This window comes from Bombina bombina, chromosome 7 (genome assembly GCF_027579735.1).
Source record: "Bombina bombina isolate aBomBom1 chromosome 7, aBomBom1.pri, whole genome shotgun sequence".
In the NCBI taxonomy this organism is placed as follows: Eukaryota; Metazoa; Chordata; class Amphibia; order Anura; family Bombinatoridae; genus Bombina; species Bombina bombina.
Window position 1 is genome coordinate 551372097 of NC_069505.1, and position 24573 is coordinate 551396669.

The window sequence follows — 24573 nt, forward strand, 5'->3', positions numbered from 1 at the left end:
GGCTCTTTTTGGATCTGGATTTCCTCTTGGGAAAATTCAATACACAAATATCTGTGCAAATCCAGATCTTTATGTGTTGCATTTTCACAAAAAGAATTCCGGCTCCAAAAAGAGCTAAATTCTACGGACAGCGGCCATTTTCTGCATTTGTTGTTCTAGTAGAGACCTTGTTGCTACAATGTGCAGATTGTGAACAGCAGAGAGAAAGAGAGAGAAAAAGAGAAATGAAGAGAGAGACTAAAAGGAGCCTGAAGTGTAATCAATAATAATTTCAGATCTCTTTTAATCTCTGAGGAGAGATTGAAAGATCTAAGAAAAGAAGAGGGAAGATTTATAATGTATTCTGAGGAAAAAAATTAAAGGCACAGTAAAGTCAACATTAAACTTTCATGATTCAGATAAAGCATGTCAATTTCTTTTGTTGAAGAGTTCACGTAGGTAGGCTCATCAGATGAGCCAATGATAACAGGTATATATGAGCAGTCACCAATCACTACTAGCTTCCAGTAATGCATTGCTGCTCTTGGGCCTATCTAAGTATGCATTTCAACAAAGGATACCAAAAGAACAAAGCAAATTAGATAATGTGAGTAAACTGAAAAGTTGTTTAAAATGGCATGCTCTGGGGCATATTTATCAAGTTCCTTATGGAGTTTGATGCCCCGTGTTTCCGGGTTGATTGATACACAATGCTAGGCAGTGAATCTGCAGAGGGTGGCCTTGCACCAGCAGTTCACAAGAACTGCTGGTACAATAATAAAAGCTGACAGTGTATGCTGTCGGCATTTATCGATGTGCAGCAGACATGATCTGCTATATCGGATCATGTCCGCTCACCATAATAAATAGGCCCCTCTCTCTGTGTTATACGAGTTAAATTTTTACTTTACTGTCCCTTTATAAATGAGGGACAGAAAACAGTTTGAGGAGTCCAACTAGAGGAGAGCGAGAAAGTAAAGTGATGAAGGGGAAAAACAGTGATACAAAAACACAGAGAAGGGAGTTTGAAGAACAATACTGAGAAGAAGAATAAACTAAGGAAACAAGAGGATAGGGGAAGACAGAAATAAGGAAAAGGAGGAGAGTGGCAAAAAGAAGGAAGGAAGATGGAACGAAAGGAAAGAAGGGAGGGAGGAAGGAAGGGAAAAAATGAAGGAAGAGGGAAGGAAAGAAGGAAAAGAAAGGGAGGAAAACAAAGAGAGGGAAAATAGAGAAAGAAACAAGTGAAAGAGAGAAATAGAGAGAGTAAGAAAGAAAGAGAAAATGAAAGAAAAAGCCAGAAAGAAATAGAGTGAGAGAGAAAAAAAGGAAAGAGAAAAGGAAAAGAGAAAAAAAAAGAGAGAAAGAGAGTCAGAGAGAGAAAGAAAGATAGAGAGAAATAAAGAGAGAGAGAGAAAGAAAGAAAGAAAGAAAAGAGTGAAAGAGAAAAATAAAAGAGAAAGAGAGAGAAAAGAGAGAGAGGGGGAGAGAAAGAGAGGGAACGAAAGAAAGAGAGATAGAGAGAGAGAGAAAGAGAAAAAAGAGAGAAAGATAGACAGAGAAAGAGAGAAAGGAAGAAAACAAAATGTATGCTTACCTGATAAATTTATTTCTCTTGTGGTGTATCCAGTCCACGGGTTCATCCATTACTTGTGGGATATTCTCCTTCCCAACAGGAAGCTGCAAGAGGACACCGACAGCAGAGCTGTTTATATAGCTCCTCCCCTAACTGCCACCCCCAGTCATTCGACCGAAGACAAGCAAGAGAAAGGAGAAACTATAGGGTGCAGTGGTGACTGTAGTTTAAAAATAAAAAACACCTGCCTTAAAATGACAGGGCGGGCCGTGGACTGGATACACCACAAGATAAATACATTTATCAGGTAAGCATAAATTTTGTTTTCTCTTGTAAAGGTGTATCCAGTCCATGGGTTCATCCATTACTTGTGGGATACCAATACCAAAGCTTTAGGACACTGATGAAGGGAGGGACAAGGCAGGAAACTTAAACGGAAGGCACCACTGCCTGTAAGACCTTTCTCACAAAAATAGCCTCCGTAGAAGCAAAAGTATCAAATTTATAGAATTTAGAAAAGGTATGAAGCGAAGACCAAGTCGCTGCCTTACAAATCTGTTAAACAGAGGCCTCATGTTTAAAAGCCCATGTGGAAGCTACTGCTCTAGTAGAATGAGCTGTAATTCTTTCAGGAGGCTGCTGGCCAGCAGTCTCATAAGCTAAGCGAATTATGCTTCTTAGCCAAAAGGAAAGAGAAGTTGCCGAAGCCTTTTGGCCTCTCCTCTGTCCAGAGTAGACAACAAACAAAGCAGATGTTTGACGAAAATCTTTCGTAGCTTGTAAATAAAACTTTAAAGCACGAACCACATCAAGATTGTGTAATAGACGTTCCTTCTTTGAAAAAGGATTAAGACATAGGGAAGGAACAACAATCTCCTGATTGAAATTCTTATTAGATACCAACTTAGGCAGAAACCCAGGTTTGGTACGTAACACTACCTTATCTGCATGAAAAATCAGATAAGGGGAATCACACTGTAAAGCAGATAACTCCGAAACTCTTCAAGCCGAGGAGATAGCTACTAAAAATAGAACTTTCCAAGATAAAAGCTTAATATCTATGGAATGCACAGGTTCAAATGGAACCCCTTGAAGAACTTTAAGAACTAAATTTAAACTCCATGGCGGAGCAACAGGTTTAAACACAGGCTTGATTCTAACTAAAGCCTGACAAAACGCCTGAATGTCTGGAACCTCAGCCAGACGTTTGTGCAAAAGAATAGACAGAGCAGAAATCTGTCCCTTTAAGGAACTAGCTGACAATCCCTTCTCCAATCCTTCTTGGAGAAAAGATAATATCCTAGGAATCCTGACCTTACTCCATGAGTAACCCTTGGATTCACACCAATGAAGATATTTACACCATATCTTATGATAGATTTTCCTGGTGACAGGCTTTCGAGCCTGAATTAAGGTATCAATGACTGATTCGGAAAAACCACGCTTTGATAGAATCAAGCGTTCAATCTCCAAGCAGTCAGACGTAGATAAATTAGATTTGGATGTTTGAAGGAACCTTGAAGTAGAAGGTCCTGCCTTAGCGGCAGAGTCCATGGTGGAAAGGATGACATGTCCACCAGATCTGCATACCAAGTCCTGCGTGGCCACACAGGGGCTATCAAGATCACCGAAGCTCTCTCCTGCTTGATCTTGGCAATCAGACGAGGGAGCAGAGGAAACAGTGGAAACACATAAGCCAGTCTGAAGGACCAGGGCGCTGCTAGAGCATCTATCAGCGCTGCCTTGGGATCCCTGGACCTGGACCCGTAACAAGGAAGCTTGGCGTTCTGACGAGACGCCATGAGATCCAGTTCTGGTTTGCCCCAAAGTTGCATCAACTGGGCAAATACCTCCAGATGGAGCTCCCACTCCCCCGGATGAAAAGTCTGCCGACTTAGAAAATCCGCCTCCCAGTTCTCTACTCCTGGGATATGGATAGCTGAGAAATGGCAAGAGTGAATCTCTGCCCATAGAATTATCTTTGAAACCTCCAACATTGCCAGGGGGCTCCTTGTTCCCCCCTGATGGTTGATATAGGCTACAGTCGTGATGTTGTCCGACTGAAATCTGATGAACCTGACCGCAGCTAGCTGAGGCCAAGCCTGAAGAGCATTGAATATCGCTCTTAGTTCCAGAATGTTTATCGGAAGGAGGGCCTCCTCCTGAGTCCACGAACCCTGAGCCTTCAGGGAGTTCCAGACTGCACCCCAGCCCAGAAGGCTGGCATCTGTCGTTACTATAGTCCATTCTGGCCTGCGGAAACTCATTCCCTCGGACAGATGGACCCGAGATAGCCACCAGAGAAGAGAATCCCTGGTCTCTTGATCCAGATTTAGTAGAGGGGACAAATCTGTGTAATCCCCATTCCAATGATTGAGCATGCAAAGTTGCAGTGGTCTGAGATGTAGGCGGGCAAACGGAACAATGTCCATTGCCGCTACCATTAATCCGATTACCTCCATACACTGAGCCACTGACGGACGAGAAATGGAATAAAGAGCACGGCAGGAAGTTAGAAGTTTTGACAACCTGACCTCTGTCAGATAAATCTTCATTTCTACTGAATCTATCAGAGTTCCTAGGAAGGAAACTCTTGTGAGAGGTGAGAGAGAACTCTTTCCTTCGTTCACCTTCCACCCGTGAGACCTTAGGAATGCCAGAACAATGTCCGTATGGGACCTGGCGATATGAAAAGTTGACGCCTGTATCAGGATGTCGTCTAGGTAAGGGGCTACTGCTAAACCCTGCGGTCTTAGAACCGCCAGAAGGGACCCTAGAAACTTCGTAAAGATTCTTGGTGCCGTGGCTAACCCGAAGGGAAGAGCCACAAACTGGTAATGCCTGTCTAGGAAGGCGAACCTGAGAAACTGATGATGATCCCTGTGTATCGGAATATGTAGATAAGCATCCTTTAAATCCACGGTAGTCATATATTGACCCTCCTGGATCATAAGTAGGATGGTTCGAATAGTCTCCATCTTGAAGGATGGGACCCTGAGAAATTTGTTTAGGATCTTGAGATCCAAGATTGGTCTGAAAGTTCCCTCTTTCTTGGGAACTATAAATAGATTTGAATAGAAGCCCTGCCCCTGTTCCTCCTTTGGGACTGGGTGGATCACTCCCATAACTAGTAGGTCTTGAACGCAATGTAAGAATGCCTCTCTCTTTATCTGGTTTGCAGATAATTGTGAGAGATGAAATCTCCCCTTTGGAGATGAAGCTTTGAAATCCAGAAGATATCCCTGGGAAACAATCTCCAGAGCCCAGGGATCCTGGACGTCTCTTGCCCAAGCCTGGGTGAAGAGAGAAAGTCTGCCCCCCACTAGATCCGTTCCCGGATCGGGGGCTACTCCTTCATGCTGTCTTAGAGGCAGCAGCATGCTTTTTGGCCTGTTTCCCCTTGTTCCAAGCCTGGATAGGTCTCCAGACTGGCTTGGACTGGGCAAAATTTCCCTCTTGTTTTGTAGAAGAGGAAGATGAAGCTGCGCCACTCTTGAAGTTTCGAAAGGAACGAAAATTAGTCTGTTTGGTCCTTAACTTGTTGGACCTATCCTGGGGAAGGGCGTGGCCTTTTCCTCCAGTAATATCAGAAATGATCTCCTTCAGTCCAGGCCCAAATAGGGTCTGCCCTTTGAAGGGGATCTTGAGAAGTTTAGACTTTGAAGTGACATCAGCTGACCAGGATTTAAGCCATAGCGCCCTAAGTGCCTGAATGGCAAAACCTGAATTTTTAGCCGTTAGCTTGGTTAAATGAAAAACGGCATCAGAAATAAATGAATTGGCTAACTTAAGAGCTTTAAGCCTGTCAAGGATATCATCCAACGGGGTCTCTACCTGTAAAGCCTCCTCCAGAGACTCAAACCAGAAAGCCGCTGCAGCAGTGACTGGGGCAATGCATGCAAGAGGCTGGAGAATAAAACCTTGTTGTATAAAGATTTTCTTAAGGAAACCGTCTAATTTCTTATCCATAGGATCTAGGAAAGCACAACTGTCCTCGACAGGAATAGTTGTACGCTTATCTAGGGTAGAGACTGCTCCCTCCACCTTAGGGACCGTCTGCCACAAGTCCCGTGTAGAGGCATCTATAGGAAACATTTTCTTAAAAGCAGGAGGGGGAGAGAACGGCACACCTGGTCTATCCCATTCCTTAATAATAATTTCTGAAAACCTCTTAGGAATTGGAAAAACATCAGTGTAAACAGGCACTGCAAAGTATTTGTCCATTTTACACAATTTCTCTGGGACTACAATGGTGTCACAGTCATCCAGAGTCGCTAAAACCTCCCTGAGCAACACGCGGAGGTGTTCAAGCTTAAATTTAAATGCTGTCATTTCAGAGTCAGACTGAAGTAACGCCTTCCCTGAATCAGAGAAGTCACCCACAGATAGAAGCTCTCCTGCTTCAACTTCTGCACATTGTGAGGGTATATCAGACATAGCTACTAAAGCGTCAGAGAGCTCTGTATTTGTTCTAGCCCCAGAGCTGTCCCGCTTTCCTTGTAACCCTGGCAGTTTGGACAATACCACTGTGAGGGTATGATTCATAACTGCCGCCATGTCTTGTAAAGTAAACTCATTGGACGCGCTAGATGTACTTGGCGTCCCTTGAGCGGGAGTTATAGGTTCTGACACGTGGGGAGAGCTAGATGGCATAACCTCCCTTTTGTCAGTCTCAGAAACCTCAGGTGATAAATCTTTAAAAGCCATAATATGGTCTTTATAACTTATAGAAAGGTCAGTGCATTTGGTACACATTCTAAGAGGGGGTTCCACAATGGCTTCTAAACATAATGAACAAGGAGTTTCCTCTATGTCAGACATGTTTAACAGACTAGTAATGAGACCAGCAAGCTTGGAAAACACTTTAATAAATGTGAAAAAAGCAATAATAAAAACGGTACTGTGCCTTTAAGAGAAAAAAACTACCACATAAACTGCAAAACAGTGAAAAAAAGTAGTAAACTCTACGAAATGTTTACAGTGTGTATAAGGGACTAAAGCAGCATTGCACCCACTTGCAAATGGATGATTAACCCCTCAGGCCCAAAAACGAATTAGAAAAACATTAAACCTGTTAACAAACAGTCAAACACACTGCCACAGCTCTGCTGTGGCTCCTACCTGCCCTTAAAAACGATTTTTGCAGGAACAAAACCCTCTATAGAGGTCCTATAAGCCAGAGGACTCCTTCAGGGAAGCTGGATGTCTCAGACTGAAAATGAAAATAGGCCCCTCCCACCATGCACTCAAAGTCAGAGGGCCTTAAAAAAGTACTCCTAGGAGTAATCTAACAAGCCATGTGGAAACTAGGCCCCAAATAAAGATTCATCACCCTCAGAGAAAAAATGTTTTTATTTATAAATCATGCAAACGTTTTTACACTAAGTAATATAGGTATTGACATGAATATTATCCCTTTTTGCAAGCATGATCCCAGTTGTTGTTAAATCACTGTATCAGGCTTACCTTAAATATACCAGACACTGTCAGCATTTTCTAGACCTTATCATCTCTCTAGAAAAAAATATACTGAACATACCTCAAAGCAGGCAATCTGCAGACCGTCCCCCCAACTGAAGTTTTCTTTCCATACTCTTCAGTTATGTGTGAGAACAGCAATGGACCTTAGTTACAAACCGCTAAGATCATCAAACCTCCAGGCAGAAGTCTTCTTCCAATTTCTGCCTGAGAGTAAAAACAGTACAACGCCGGTACCGTTTAAAAATAAGAACGTTTTGATTGAAGGTAAAAACTACACTAAGTCACCACATCTCTCTTGATACTTCCTTTCTTGTCGAGAGCTGCAAGAGAATGACTGGGGGTGGCAGTTAGGGGAGGAGCTATATAGACAGCTCTGCTGTGGGTGTCCTCTTGCAGCTTCCTGTTGGGAAGGAGAATATCCCACAAGTAATGGATGAACCCGTGGACTGGATACACCTTTACAAGAGAAAGAAAGAAAGAAAGAAAGAAAGAAAGAGAAAGAAAGAAAAGAGTGATAGAGAAAAGAGAAAGAGAGAGAAAAGAGTGAACGAGAAAAACAAAAGAGAGAGGGGGAGAGAAAAAGAGAGAAATAAAGAGAGAGAGAAAAAAAGAAAGGGGAGAAAGAGAGAGAAAAAAGAGAGAAAGAGAGAGAGAGACAGATAGAGAGAAAGAAAGAAAGAGAGAGAGAGAGAGAGAGAGAGAGAGAAAGATAGACAGATAGAGAAAGAGAGAAAGAAAGAAAGAGAGAGAGAGAGAGAGAGAAAGATAGACAGATAGAGAAAGAGAGAAAGAAAGAGAGAAAGAGAGAGAAAGAGAAAGATAGAGAAAGAGAGAGAAAGAAAGAAAGAGAGAGAGAAAGATAGACAGATAGAGAAAGAGAGAGAAAGAAAGAGAGAGAGAGAAATATAGACAGATAAAGAGAGAAAGAAAGAAAGAAAGAAAGAGACATACAAACATAAAATCTATTTGTTGCTACTAATCAAATCTGCACAAGACAAACAGAACCACACATGTCGAAAAGACACAGCAGGAATGGAACGTCAACCATGCAGACAGACAAGAGACAGACTTACGTGAAGAATCCGAGCGCCTGACTGCAGAGAGAGAGAAAGCGCAAGACATGTTAGTAAGACGGATGGGTGAGCAGCGGCCAGTATTATTTGCATACTTATGTGCTATAGAGCGCATAACAGGTTAGTGAAAGCGTTTGCCATGTTAGAAACATATTACAAGAGCTGTGTGGTATCTCTAATGGCTTTTTGTGAGGTTTTCAAATTCAAGGCCATTCAAATCTATTGAACAACATTAGAAACCATAATGTGGTTTTTCATTGGTTTTGCACTGCAGTCACCTCACCAACACTCTGTATTGACAGAATTAGACATCGGCATTGTAATCCTTTAGAAAACATTTTTAAGTAGATTTTTTTCAGGCTTTTTAGATTTATTTGAACTGCCTTGACCTCTTGAAAACCCCTTTTTTCCTGTTTTAGCCATTCAGAGATTGTTTCCTCAGTGTTAATGCGTTGAACATGCCCAATATTTAAACATGATTATTTTCTAGGTAACTTTTATGTCAGTGAAATATGATTAAACAGAATTTATCATTTCAATTAAGTTTTTGGACATTTAAAAAAAATATATATATATATAAAATGATAAAAAAAAATTGTTAATTGCACGTCAATAATTGATGAATGAAAACAAATACATGCACATTAGACAGTCGTCATCAATATTAAACAGTCACCTTATATAATTTTCCCTTTGGCCACATCATTTTTGCTTCCATCAAGGTCTATGAAACCACATTTTAAAATATTTCTGAAACACGTTTTTTTTTAAAGATTTTTTCTGTATTCAACCAGATTTCTTGTAATATTGTTTATTCAACTTGGGCATTTTGTTTTTTAACTTAAAGTGATGGTAAAATCTCCCCTTTGTATAAACAGATCTAGAATATTAGTGATATTTAGATAGAGTTTAATTAATCAGCTTTAATGAAGATATAATTTAAATTGCTTTTTAATGTAGCGCTGAAATTCAAATACCCTGCATTCCGACTGCCCACTTCAAAAAACCTTTTGTGAGCTAATGGTTTTAACTGTTCTCCTATTGGTGCTCTAGCTAAAAAAAAAAAAAAATTACTTTTGAAGTGGGCGGCCAGAGCGTGAAGTATTTGAATTTCAGCGCTACTTAGCTCATCTTCGTTACAAGTGATGAATTAATCTCCATCTAAAATATCGCTAACATTCCGGAACTGTTTATACAAAGGGGAACGTTCACCATCACTTCAAAGGGTCATAAAACCCAATTTTTTTCTGTCATGATTCAGATAATTCAAAAGAAAAAGGGAGATACCATCGCTCTTAGTAAAATCCAAAAACTTTATTCCAAAAAGGTTAAAAAAAGAAGATGAAAATATATTGGTAATGTGAAGAGCGTAGCAAACGGGCTTACGCATTTCGGCTGAGTGCCGTAATCATAGCCTCAATGATTCAGATAAAGCATACAATGTTAAACAACTTTTTAATTTACTTTTAGGGGCCAATTTATCAAGCTCCGTATGGAACTTGATGCCCCTGTTTCCGCACGAGCCTTCAGGCTCGCCGGAAACAGAAGTTATGAAGCAGCGGTCTAAAGACCGCTGCTCCATAACTTTTTTGCTTGCTCTGTGGCCGCGGACAGAAATCAACCCAATCGAATACGATTGGGTTGATTGACACCCCCTGCTAGCGGCGAATCTGCAGGGGGCGGCATTGCACCAGCAGCTCACAAGAACTGCTGGTGCAATGATCAATGCCGACAGCGTATGCTGTCGGCATTTATCGATGTGCAGCGGACATGATACACTACATCGTATCACGTCCAGTCGCACTTACATAAAAGGGGCTCCTTATTATCAAATATTCTTCGTTCTCTTGGTATCTTTTGTTGAAAAGCAGGGATGTAAGCTCAGAAGCCGGCACATGTCTAGAGCATTATATGGCAGCTGTTTTGCAAGAATGTTATCCATTTGCAAGAGCACTAGAGGGCAGCACTACTAGAATGCAAGGGCACTAGACGGCAGCACTACTAGAATGCAAGAGCACTAGATGGCAGCACTACTAGAATGCAAGAGCACTAGATGGCAGCACTAATAGAATGCAAGAGCACTAGATGGCAGCACTACTAGAATGCAAGGGCACTAGATGGCAGCACTACTATAATGCAAGATCACTAGATGGCAGCACTACTAGAATGCAAGGGCACTAGATGGCAGCACTACTAGAATGCAAGAGCACTAGATGGCAGCATTACTAGAATGCAAGGGCACTACATGGCAGCACTACTAGAATGCAAGAGCACTAGATGGCAGCATTACTAGAATGCAAGGGCACTAGATGGCAGCACTACTAGAATGCAAGAGCACTAGATGGCAGCACTACTAGAATGCAAGGGCACTAGATGGCAGCACTACTATAATGCAAGATCACTAGATGGCAGCACTACTATAATGCAAGATCCCTAGATGGCAGCACTACTAGAATGCAAGAGCACTAGATGGCAGCACTACTAGAATGCAATAGCACTAGATGGCAGCACTACTAGAATGCAATAGCACTAGATGGCAGCACTACTAGAATGCAAGAGCACTAGATGGTAGCACTACTAGAATGCAAGGGCACTAGATGGCAGCACTACTAGAATGCAAGGGCACTAGATGGCAGAACTACTATATTGCAAGATCACTAGAGGGCAGCACTGCTATTTCCTGCCATTTAGGGCTTCAGATGCCTACCAAAGTATCTCTTCAACACAGAATATCATGGGAACGAAGCATATTTGATAACAGATATAAATTGGAAACTTTTTTAAATTGTATGCTCTGTCTGAATCACAAAATACATTTTTTTGGATTCTGTATCCCTTTAATAGAGGGCAGTTATTCAAACAGATTGAAGTGACTTAGAAAAACAAAGTAAAAAAAAAATGTTTTTTAAGAATCACCCAATGGACAGGAAGGAACCAAAGTGTGGGGATACAAAACAGCAATGTCCACAGACAGAAAAATAATGAATGTAAATTGTACATGAAACCTGTATTTCGTTTTATTTCAATGTTTATTGTTTTGTCCTAAATTTAAAGAGCGTGTTCTTTCCTTGTAGGTGTAAATACTGTTTATTTTCTAACAAAACCCTAAAGATTCTGTATTAGTCAAACTGGGTCACTTCTATCACCTTCAGCAGATATGAAAAAATCTGTTTTTTTTACACACACAAAAAAAATCTGCATCCTTATTTTTAACAAAAAAATAAGTGTGAAAAAAACCTGCAGTTAAAGGGCCACTAAACCCAATTTTTTGCTTTCATTATTCAGACTGAGCAGGCAATTTTAATCAACTTTCTAATTTACTCCTATTATCAATTTTTCTTCGTCCTCTTGCTATCTTTATTTGAAAAAGCAGGAATGTAAAGCTTTGAAGCCGGTCTATTTTAGGTTCAGCACCCTGGATAGCGCTCACTTATTGGTGGGTACATTTAGCCACCAATCAGCAAGCAGTATCCAGCTGCTGAACCAAAAATGGGCCGACTCCTAAGTTTTACAGCCCTGCTTTTCAAATAAAGATAGCAAAAGAACGAAGAAAAATTGATAATAGGAGTAAATTAGAAAGTTGCTTAAAATTGCTGCTCTTTCTGAATCATAAAAGAAAAAAATTGGGTTTAGTGTCCCTTTAAGCCAGGTTGTACTTCCAGAATAATGTATCCTTGGATGCTTGTTTCCTCGACATAAAGTAAAGCACTATAGCTTATGTTTTATAGTGATTGACAACTTATTCTAATAGCATTGTCTTAGATCAACTGTACTGGCCTTTGAATTTAACTCTCTTTTGTTGAAACGTAGCCTCTTTCTATGAGAGGACTAAAGTAGGCTAAGGAGCATACATGTGCCTACAGTAGTGTGTCTATAGAAATGTTATACAAGCAACCTGTAGATGGAGCTATGGAGTGCAGTAGCTTCCACCACTTTGTAGTAAAACTCTCTGACAAATTGAAGCAGTATAGCTAGAAGTACTGTTAAAAGGGCCATTATAGTCAAAAAATCCGTTAGAGCATTTAATTCTAAAACTAAGAATACTGCACCTCTCTGCAAATGGGTTAAATATATAGGTAATGTGCATTTCTGAAGCTGCAGAGAACTGCTGGTCCCGAGCTGAACCCGCCGCTTGTCCAATGAGCAGCGCTAGTTGTACAACCCAGAAGGGCTATGGGTATTCCCTGATGTCACTCAGCACTGACGCTAGAGTGCACTCTACATGTTGAGTTTATAACACTGCAGCCATTTACTGCTTAAGAAACCTGCACCGCAATGAGCCTACCTCAGTATGCTCTCATCTAAACCAAGATAGAGGTAAAATTGAAGATAGAAATACAGTAGATTTTTTTTTGTTTTAATCATACATTCTAGTTTAATAATACAAGTTTTATTTGTCTTCTATGTCCCTTTAAATATCTGACAAATAATTTTTCTCTTTGACAACTCATATTTAAATTATATGTGCGATTACTTTGGACAGGATAAAGTAATGGGAAATGTCCTAATATTTTCTAATTTTCTCACCATCTTGGCACTATTAAGTGCGCTGATATAACACAAATATTAGTTCAAAAAAAGAAAGCATATTAAGACTAAAATATAGATATTTTTTAAATACAACAGAATATGGAATGATGTGCAATATATAGTCTAAAGAACTAATAAACCTTATTTTGTAGACAGTATACATCAGCTAATATGTGGATTAAACACAACTATAAACATCACATACAAACACACACAAACGTTTAAGAAATATAGATCTTTATTGCAATAATATTGTTTACAAAAAATACAAACTAATAAACAATGAAAATAGAGATATACAAGAGCAACTCCTAGTGGTGAAATTATGGAACTGCATGTTTGATGTAGGAGAGTCATAGCTACTGTTCATCTGTATCACTGTGGGAGCGTCAGCTGAATAATAAATCAGAACAGCAGCTTTACAAGGGGATAACAGTGCTGTTGTAGACTTAGGGTTCTCTCCCCATCTCTTCAATGCAACAAAATGTATGTTGACAGTACTTCTTCATTCTTTGTTAGATTTCAGGCATAAAAACGACAGCAACATTTCGGACATTGCATGAGTAAGGGTGTAAAACCCAAAATGTCGCTGTCGTTTTTATGCCTGAAATCTTATAAAGAATGTAGAAGTACTGTCGACATATGTTTGTCTCACTGTGGGAGAGACAAAAAGGGCCAAAGTCTGCCATGAATGAATAAAATAGCAACTGTATTGGGGCTAATAGCCCAGGGTAAAAAGGTACAGTTCAAAGTACAAGATCTGACACTTTTTGGCAGTACAGTGCTGTAATTATAGATCATAGCTCCCTTCTGTCTAAGTTACTATGTCAAGTGGCAGACGGAAAGCACTACTGTCTGTATCACTACTAGGTCATCCTGCCGGGTAGGGTTGCCATGTCTTTATAGCCAGCTATGAGTTAGACATGCTATAGGGTGTGCAGGGGGGAACATGAATAGTGCTGTCTAGGGTCACTATTTGTGTGCAGTCCAGAGGCACAATCCATGTTCCCCTTTGCACACCCTGCAGCATGTGTAACTCATAAGTGTCGAGGAACACATGGCTGGGTGGCAAACCTACTGCCGGGAGAGGGGTGTAAAGCTCCCTTTGGTCTCACTCAGCAGGGCTTGTAGCCCCAGTGTCATTGAAACAGTTTGATCTTTAAAGGGACATAAAACCCCAAAATGTTATTTCATGCTACAGCATACAATTTTAAACAACTTTACAATTTACTTCTATTATTTAATTTGCTTCGTTCTCTTGGTATCCTTTGTTGAAAAGGATACCTAGGTAGGCTCAGGAGTTGGAAACTAGCTGCTGATTGGTGGCTGCACTTATATGCCTCTTGTCATTGGTTTACTGATGTGCTCAGCTAGCAACCAGCAGTGCAGTGCTGCGCCTTCAACAAAGGAAACCAACACCTAGATTACGAGTTTTGCGTTAAAGGCTATGCGGTGCTAATGAGCAGTTTATGCTCACCGCTCACTTACAGACAGCGCTGGTATTACGGGTTTTTACAAACCCGGCGTTAACCGCAAAAAATTGAGCATAGAGCAAAATTTTGCTCCACATCGCACCTCAATACCAGCGATGCTTACGTTAGCGGTGAGCTGGTAAAACGTGCTCGTGCACAAATTCCCCATAGGGATCAAAGGGGGAGAGCCGAAAAAAAACCTAACACCTGCAAAAAAGCAGCGTTTAGCTCCTAACGCAGCCCCATTGATTCCTATGCGGAAATAAAAGTTATGTCTACACCTAACACCCTAACATGAACCCCGAGTCTAAACACCCCTAATCTTACACTTATTAACCACTAATCTGCTGCCCCCAACATCGCCGACACCTACATTATATTTATTATCCCCTAATCTGCCCCCCCAATGTCGCCGCAACCTAACTACATTTATTAACCCCTAATCTGCCGCCCCCAACGTCGCCACCACTATAATAAAGTTATTAACCCCAAAACCTACGTCTAACCCTAACCCCCCCCAACTTAAATATAATTTAAATAAATCTAAATAAAATTACTACAATTAACTAAATAATTCCTATTTAAAACTAAATACTTACCTATAAAATAAACCATAAGATAGCTACAATATAACTAATAGTTGCATTGTAGCTAGCTTAGGGTTTATTTTTATTTTACAGGCAACTTTGTATTTATTTTAACTAGGTACAATAGTTATTAAATAGTTATTAACTATTTAATAACTACCTAGTTAAAAAGGAAATTTATGCTTATCTAATAAATTTATTTATTTTACGATATGACGAGTCCACGGATTTCATCCTTACTTATGGGATATCGCCTCCTGGTCAGCAGGAGGAGGCAAAGAGCTCCACAGCAGAGCTGCATAAATAGCTCCTCCCTTCCCTCCCCCTCCAGTCATTTGACCGAAGTTAGGAAGAGAAAGGAAAAGCCAAGGAGCAGAGGTGACTGAAGTTGAATAAAAATAAAGACCTGTCTTAGAAAATGACAGGGTGGGCCGTGGACTCGTCATATCGTAAAAGAAATAAATTTATCAGGTAAGCATAAATTTCCTTTTCTTTTACAAGATATGACGAGTCCACGAATTTCATCCTTACTTATGGGATACAATACCAAAGCTATAGGACACGGATAAAAGGGAGGGACAAGACAGGAGCCTAAACAGAAGGCACCACTGCTTGAAGAACTTTTCTCCCAAAAACAGCCTCGGACGAGGCAAAAATATCAAATTTGTAAAATTTGGAAAAAGTGTGAAGAGACGACCAAGTTGCAGGCTTGCAAATCTGTTCAACAGAAGCATAATTTTTAAATGCCCATGAGGAAGTCACAGCCCTAGTAGAATGAGCCGTAATTCTTTCAGGAGGCTGCCGTCCAGCTGTCTCATATGCAAAACGGATGATACTCTTCAGCCAAAAAGAAAGAGAGGTAGCCGTAGCTTTCTGACCCCTACGTTTTCCAGAAAAAACAACAAATAATGAAGATGATTGACGAAAATCTTTAGTCGCCTGCAAGTAAAACTTCAGGGCACGGACCACGTCCAAGTTATGTAACAGACGCTCCTTCTTAGAAGAAGGATTAGGACACAATGAAGGAACAATAATTTCCTGATTAATACTTTTGTTGGAAACAACCTTAGGAAGAAAACCAGGTTTGGTACGTAACACTACCTTATCGGAATGAAAAATAAGGTAAGGAGAATCACATTGTAATGCTGAAAGCTCAGAAACTCTGCGAGCAGAAGAAATAGCAACTAAAAACAAAACTTTCCAAGATAATAACTTAATATCTATGGAATGCATAGGTTCAAACGGAACCCCTTGAAGAACCTTAAGAACTAAATTCAAACTCCAAGAAGGAGCAATTGGTCTAAACACAGGCCTGATTCTAGTCAGAGTCTGACAAAAAGATTGAACATCTGGAACATCTGCCAGACGCTTGTGTAGCAAAATAGACAAAGCAGAAATCTGTCCCTTTAAGGAACTTGCTGACAACCCTTTCTCCAATCCTTCTTGGAGAAAAGACAAAATCCAAGGAATCCTAACCCTACTCCATGAGTAGCCCTTGAATTCGCACCAATAAAGATATTTGCGCCATATCTTATGGTAAATCTTTTTAGTAACAGGCTTACGTGCCTGGATCAAGGTATCAATGACCGAATCAGAGAACCCTCGCTTAGATAAAATCAAGCGTTCAATCTCCAAGCAGTCAGCTGCAGAGAAACTAGATTCGGATGATGGAAGGGTCCCTGAATGAGAAGGTTCTGCCTCAATGGAAGCTTCCACGGCTGCAGAGAGGACATGTGCACCAGATCGGCATACCAAGTCCTGCGAGGCCACGCAGGACCGATGAGAATCACCGAAGCCCTCTCCTGTTTGATCCGAGCAATCACCCGGGGAAGGAGAGCAAACGGTGGAAACACATAAGCTAGGTTGAACGACCAAGGCACCGCCAAGGCGTCTATCAGTTCGGCCTGAGGATCCCTTTACCTGGATCCGTATCTCGGGAGCTTGGCATTCTGATGAGATGCCATAAGATCCAGCTCCGGTCTGCCCCATCTGAGAATCAGGGTGGCAAAGACCTCCAGATGGAGTTCCACTCCCCCGGATGAAACGTCTGCTCAAAAAATACGCTTCCCAGTTGTCCACTCCTGGGATGTAGATTGCTGACAGATAACAAGAGTGAGCTTCCGCCCACCGAATTATCTTGGATACTTCTGTCACCGCTAAGGAACTCCTTGTTCCTCCCTGATGATTGATGTAAGCCACAGTCGTGATGTTGTCCGACTGAAATCGGATGAATTTGGCCAAAGCCAACAGAGGCCAAGCCTGAAGCGCATTGAATATTGCTCTCAACTCCAGAATATTGATTGGAAGTAGAGACTCCGACCGAGTCCACACACCCTGAGCCTTCAGGGAATTCCAGACTGCCCCCCATCCTAGAAGACTGGCGTCCATTGTCACTATCACCCATGAGGGTCTGCGGAAGCACATCCCTTGGGACAGATGATCCTGCGACAACCACCAAAGAAGAGAGTCTCTTGTTTCCTGATCCAGATCTATCTGAGGAGACAAATTTGTATAATCTCCATTACACTGTCTGAGCATGTTCAGTTGTAGAGGTCTGAGATGAAAACAAGCAAACGGAATGATATCCATTGCCGCCACCATCAATCCAATTACCTCCATGCACTGAGCCACTGATGGCCGAGGATTGGACTGAAGGGATCGGCATGTATTCAGAATCTTTAACTTTCTGACTTCCGTCAAGAAGATTTTCATGGATATAGAATCTATTAGAGTTCCCAGGAAAGGAACCCTTGTCTGTGGAATTAGTGAACTCTTTTCTAGATTCACCTTCCACCCGTGAGTCCTTAGAAAGAACAGAACAATGTCGGTATGAGACTTTGTTAGCTGATAAGACGACGCCTGGATCAGAATATCGTCCAGATAAGGTGCCACTGCAATGCCCCGCGGTCTGAGAACCGCCAGCAGAGACCCTAGAACCTTTGTGAAGATCCTGGGTGCCGTGGCCAGCCCGAAGGGTAGAGCCACAAACTGAAACTGTTTGTCCAGAAAGGCAAATCTTAGGTACTGGTGATGATCTTGTGGATAGGAATATGAAGATATGCATCCTTTAAATCCACGGTAGTCATATATTGACCCTCCTGGATCAATGGAAGAATTGTCCGAATAGTCTCCATCGTGAAGGATGGGACTCTGAGAAACGTGTTTAGACTCTTGAGATCTAAAATGGGTCGGAACGTTCCCTCTTTTTTGGGAACCACGAAGAGGTTTGAGTAAAACCCCTGCCCCTGTTCCTGTTTTGAAACGGGACAAATTACTCCCATAGTGGAGAGGTTTCTTACACAACATAAGAACGCCTCTCTTTTTATCTGGTCTACAGACAATCGTGAAAGAAAAAACCTTCCCCTTGGGAAGGAATTTTTGAACTCCAACTGATACCCTTGAGACACTATTTCTAGTGTCCAGGGATCCTGAACGTCTCTTATACAATCCTGGACAAAGATAGAAATTCTGCCCCCTACTAGATCCGGTCCCAGATCGGGGGCCGCCCCTTCATGCTGTCTTGGGAGCAGCAGCGGGCTTCTTGGGTTGTTTACCCTTGTTCCAAGCCTGGTTGGGTCTCCAGACGGACTTGGCTTGTGCAAAATTCCCTTCCTGTTTAGCGGAAGAGGAAGAGGGGATTCCCTTGAAATTTCGAAAAGAACGAAAATTACTCTGTCTACCTTTCTGCTTAGATGTTTTATCCTGAGGTAGGAGGTGACCCTTACCTCCCGTAATGTGAGAAATTATCTCTTTCAAGTCAGGCCCGAATAGGGTCTTCCCCTTGAAAGAAATAGTCAAACGTTTGGATTAGAGGACACATCCGCAGACCAAGATTTTAACCATAAGGCTCTGCGCGCTAGAATGGAAAATCCTGCATTCTTAGCCGCCAATTTGGCGATCTGAAAGGCGGCATCCGTAACAAAAGAATTAGCCAGCTTAAGGGCCTTAATTATATTCTGTATTTCCCCTAAAGAAGTCTCAGTCATAAGAGACTCATTCTAGAGTGTCAAACCAAAAAGCAGCCTCAGTTGTGACAGTTACAATGCAGGCCGTCGGCTGCAATAGAAGTCCTTGATGAACATATAGCTTTGTGAGAAGACCCTCCAACTTTTTATCCATGGGGTCTTTGAAAGCACAACTGTCCTCAATAGGAACGTACGCTTAGTTAGGGAAGAGATAGCTCCCTCCTTAGGGAATGCTTGCCAGGATCAACTCAGCTCCTTGGATTTGTAATCAGCAAAGGAGCAGCTGTAATAGACGAAGTAGCTAATTAAGAGCTCAAATGCTCTCCTGTATCTCTTTAAATTTTAAAGGAAACAGTATAGTTGAGCGCGTGCGTGCCATTCTAAGTCACAAAGGATGGAGACACACCAATAAACAGTAGCAAAATAAAAACTCTGTTATAGTCTCACGCAATATTGCATAACGCAGAGACCCTTCAGAAAGTAACCTGCAAAACGAACTGGTTAAGTCCCTGAGCAGTGTTCTCTATGTAAAGAAACCTTGCAACAGCATGTATAATTTATGTAAGAGAAAATAGAGGCAAGATCTATGTACAAAATTGCCAAGAGTCAAAATGCTGCTTATAGGAGCCAATACTGAAGGTAGTTCTCATAACACATGTGGAACAACACCATCTGAGAATGTTCCTTACATATAAGGGTCAAAATGTATGTAATGGATCATGTGATTGATAATACAGATCATATTAGCTGCACCTCCAATTAATTCTATCTTTACTTGGAAATCGTGCCACTTGTGACGCCTCTCTGCCTAACTTGACAGAGAAGACATCACCTCACTCTAAAAGCACTCTAAAAACTCTCTAGACAGTGCGAGAAAAACCTCCCAGCTGTATGTTGTTCTTTTGAAAACAGCCGGGGAGGCACCGTCTGACTCGTTAGAGAAATGAGCCCAATAGCGCACGCACACTGGCACTAATAACTCTCCGCCCCTTCGTGGGCGTATGCCAACAAATAGTGCGAGGGAAAAAATGAAGCCGCTCAATAAGGAGGTAAATGCGCGCACACAATGGCGTGTAACAAGGCTCCGCCCATTGTGGGCGTATCGAGCTCAATCTCCGGAGCGCGGCAAATAATGGCGCCGTCGGGAGCCCCAGTCAGCACTAAAGAAATACACACTAAAAAAGGCACCAAGTCCCCTGTCGGGTGCCATCTCAGTACACTCCGTATGAATGGGACACAGAAATTTCCCTGTCGGCTGAGGAAAGCAATGCCTCATCTAAGCCGAAGTGAACAGGGTCAGCGTTAGAAAAACAATAGTCAGTAAAACATAATAAAGCTCTCAGTCAGTTCCCCTTGTTACCGGAATAACACATTGGAACCTTATGTTAGAGCACATGATGCTTAAATATGAGCACCCTGTCTGTCGGCTTGTCAGTAATAGCAAGCGGAAGACACAGGGATAAGTAACATCACCCATACCCTTACAAGAATCCTATATAACTTAAGTATTGAAATAGGATAAGCCTCTCCGCCGGCTGTCAAAGTAGTAATAAGCCGCTGGGAGTGTAGCTTGTGAGGTACAGAACTGACGTTGAAACTTACCCCCAGGGATAGTCCATAAATAAAGGTGCTAAATCATTTCTGTGTGCGTGTTTCCAGAAAATAAAGATTAGCACTTACCTTAGACTTTGTCTGCCCGGCAGAAAGGCATCTCACCCGGCTTGTGAAGTTCTTTCCTCCTCTTCACATTGGCCTGTGGAAATAAAAAGTACTGAGCAGTTACTCCCTCAGACTTTTACGAGCAGGGCAGCATAACATCTATGGGAGGCGCAGTGAGAATTATGTCCCACAAGTTCCCATTGCTTTGAAGCCACCAAATGCTTCTCTTCTTGCACTGAAGAGAGTGATTTGGTCTAGGCTATATCCCAGAACAAAGTAGCACACTGTGGCACTACCTTAAAAATAATAAACACTTGATTGAAGAATCTATAACTAACACCTCACTTTGCCACTTCCTATCACTAACACAGGCAAAGAGAATGACTGGGGGGGGGTGAGGGAAGGGAGGAGCTATTTATGCAGCTCTGCTGTGGAGCTCTTTGCCTCCTTCTGCTGACCAGGAGGCGATATCCCATAAGTAAGGATGAAATCCGTGGACTCGTCATATCTTGTAAAAGAATTAAAGACAAATTTACCTGTAAAATAAAACCTAACCTAAGTTACAATTACACCTAACACTACACTACAATTAAATTAATTACCTAAATTAAATACAATTAATTACAATTAAATAAAATTATCTAAAGTACAAAAAAAACCCCACTAAATTACAGAAAATAAAAAAGAAATTACAAGATATTTAAACTAATTACACCTAATATAATCCCCCTAACAAAATAAAAAAAGGCCCCCAAAATATAAAAAAGCCCAACCCTACACTAAATTACAAATAGCCCTTAAAGGGCCTTTTGCGGGGCATTGCCCCAAAGTAATCAGCTCTTTTACCTGAAAAAAAAATTACAATTCCCCCCCCCAACATTAAAACCCACCACCCACACAACCAACCCTACTCTAAAACCCACCCAATCCCCTCTTAAAAAAACTTAACACTAACCCCCTGAAGATCACCTTACCGGGAGACGTCTTCACCCAACCGGGCTGAAGTCCTCAACGAAGACGAAGTGGTCCTCCAGACGGGCAGAAGTCTTCATCTAGACGGCATCTTCTATCTTCATCCATCCGGCGCGGAGCGGGTCCATCTTCAAGACATCCGACGCGGAGCATCCTCTTCTTCCGACGGCTAAACACAGAATGAAGGTTCCTTTAAATTACGTCATCCAAGATGGCGTCCTTTCAATTCCAATTGGCTGATAGAATTCTATCAGCCAATCGGAATTAAGGTAGAAAAAAATCCTATTGGCTGATGCAATCAGCCAATAGGATTGAACTGGCATTCTATTGGCTGATTGGAACAGCCAATAGAATGCCAGCTCAATCCTATTGGCTGATTGGATCAGCCAATAGGATTGAACTTCAATCCTATTGGCTGATTGCATCAGCCAATAGGATTTTTTCTACCTTAATTCCGATTGGCTGATAGAATTCTATCAGCCAATTGGAATTGAAGGGACGCCATCTTGGATGACGTCATTTAAAGGAACCTTCATTCTGTGTTTAGCCGTCGGAAGAAGAGGATGCTCCGCGTCAGATGTCTTGAAGATGGACCCGCTCCGCGCCGGATGGATGAAGATAGAAGATGCCGTCTGGATGAAGACTTCTGGCCGTCTGGAGGACCACTTCGCCCGGCTTTGATGAAGACTTCTCCCGCCTTCGTTGAGGACCTCGGCCCGGTTGGGTGAATACGTCTCCCGGTAAGGTGATCTTCAGGGGGTTAGTGTTAGGTTTTTTTAAAGGGGGATTGGGTGGGTTTTAGAGAAGGGTTGGTTGTGTGGGTGGTGGGTTTTAATGTTGGGGGGGGGATTGTAATTTTTTTTTACAGGTAAAAGAGCTGATTACTTTGGGGCAATGCCCCGCAAAAGGCCCTTTTAAGGGATATTTGTAATTTAGTGTAGGGTAGGGCTTTTTTTTATTTTAGGGGGGGCTTTTTTATTTTGTTAGGGGGATTAGAGTAGGTGTAATTAGTTTAAAAATCTTGTAATATCTTTATTATTTTCTGTAATTTAGTGTTTGTTTGTTTTTGTACTTTAGATAATTTTATTTTATTGTAATTAATTGTATTTAATTTAGGTAATTAATTTAATTGTAGTGTAGTGTTAGGTGTAATTGTAACTTAGGTTAGGTTTTATTTTACAGGTAACTTTGTCTTTATTTTAACTAGGTAGTTATTAAATAGTTAATAACTATTTAATAACTATTGTACGTAGTTAAAATAAATACAATTATAGTAAAAATAGTTAGCTAGTTAAAATAAATACAACTATTGTACCTAGTTAAAATAAAGTTGCCTGTAAAATAAAAATAAACCCTAAGCTAGCTACAATGTAACTATTAGTTATATTGTAGCTAGCTTAGGGTTTATTTTATAGGTAAGTATTTAGTTTTAAATAGGAATTATTTAGTTAATTGTAGTAATTTTATTTAGATTTATTTAAATTATATTTAAGTTAAGTGGGGTTAGGGTTAGACTTAGGTTTAGGGGTTAATAACTTTATTATAGTGGCGGCGACGTTGGGGGCAGCAGATTAGGGGTTAATAAATGTAGGTAGGTGGCGGCAATGTTAGGGACGGCAGATTAGGAGTTAATAATATTTAAATAGTGTTTGCGACGCGGGAGTGCGGCGGTTTAGGGGTTAATATATTTATTATAGTGGCAGTTATGTGTGGTTCGGCAGATTAGGGGTTAAAAAATTTATTTTAGTGTTTGCGATGTGGGAGGGCCTCGGTTTAGGGGTTAATAGGTAGTTTATGGGTGTTAGTGTACTTTTTAGCACTTTAGTTAAGAGTTTTATGCTACGGCGTTGTAGTGTAAAACTCTTAACTACTGACTTTTAAATGCGGTACCAGGCTTGACAGGAGAGGGTGTACCGCTCACTTTTGGTCAGACTCGTAATACCGGCGCTATGCAAGTCCCATTGAAAATATAGGATACGCAATTGACGTAAGTGGATTTGCGGTATTTGCGAGTCTGGCCAAAAAAGTGAGCGGTACTCCTGTACCTTCAAGACTCGTAATACCAGCGGGCGTTAAAAAGCAGCGTTGGGACCGGCCAACGCTGCTTTTTAAGCCTAACGCAAGACTCGTAATCTAGCCGCAAGAAAATAAAACAAAATGTATAATATGAGTAAATTGGAAAGTTGTTTAAAATTGTGTGTTGTATCTGAATCATGAGAGATTTTTTGGGGGGTTTTTATGTCCCTTTAAGGGGGAAGGACAGACTAATAGCCTTGTTCTGTGAGCATCAACCTGCAGGGGAAGATTGATAGCTACCTTGTATCCATGTTACTGTGTCACCTGGCAGGTGAAGGGTTAAACTTATAGTTCCGTTTTGTCTGTATCAATATGTCACCCTAGAGTAAGAGGAACAGCCTCATATTACTTTGTACCTGGCAAGAGGAGGGGCAAATGTATAGCTTTTTCTGTGTCACCTGCTGTAGGAGGGCCATAGTTTTCTATTGTATCACCCTGCAGGGGGAGGGATAGTCTGTAGCTCCTCCCCCTTTTGTCATTTTCTATAACTCTTATTTTTTTACTTCCTCTTCTCACCTTGACATGTTGGCTTGGGCTGGTCCCACTTTCCTGTTTTCGTGCACATGCTGTGACTGGAACCTACAAGTAGGAATCCAGGGTCACAATAGAAGAGCACACTTGTCCCTTCCATTGGAACTCGTCCTATCGATCGTATCTCCGCTCGACCATTCTCTAGCTTCAAGTGCATGCGAGGGCACGTGTGAACTGTGGGAGGAGATTACAATGAGAAAAAAAGCAAGGAAGATAGAGGATTGAAGAGAAATCAAAGACAAAAATAAGATAGGACAAATAATCAAGAGTATGAATACAGTATAAGAGCAAAGAAAACAACACAGTTTTTAATATCAGAGTAGAGAAAAGGTACAGAGCAATATCCAATGATTAGGGTTGGTAGGTGCTCAGTATTTAACCAGACAATAGAATATTTTTTAAAGGCTGTCCCGTAAAACAAATCCCCCACCCCCTCACACTAAACTAGACACTTAACTAACTGAGATGGATATGAGATCTGATGTGGGCATACAGCTCACAGAAGCTTAGAGCCATAAGGTCCCATAAGTGCATATACCAGAAAGGGGCTACAAGCAATGGGTTTTGATCTGAGATGCAACGTAGGCACATAAAGGACAAGGGCTTCAGGACCATGGATCTGATCTAAGGTCTGAAATATGCATATAACTGGATTGGGCTGCAGACAATAGG

General features: G+C 41.3%; 1 protein-coding gene across 1 annotated transcript in view; it reads right to left on the reverse strand.

Annotated features, from left to right (window-relative positions):
- Positions 1–24075, reverse strand: part of GABBR1 (gamma-aminobutyric acid type B receptor subunit 1) — a 276841-nt gene extending 252766 nt beyond the window's left edge. The window contains exons 1-2 of the mRNA XM_053721871.1: positions 23887–24075; positions 8110–8130 (exon numbers count right to left, since the gene is read on the reverse strand). Coding sequence (XP_053577846.1) covers positions 8110–8130; positions 23887–24058 — 193 coding nt within the window. The 5' untranslated portion in view covers positions 24059–24075. The remainder of the gene's footprint in view (positions 1–8109; positions 8131–23886) is intronic.
- Positions 24076–24573: the final 498 nt, after the last annotated feature.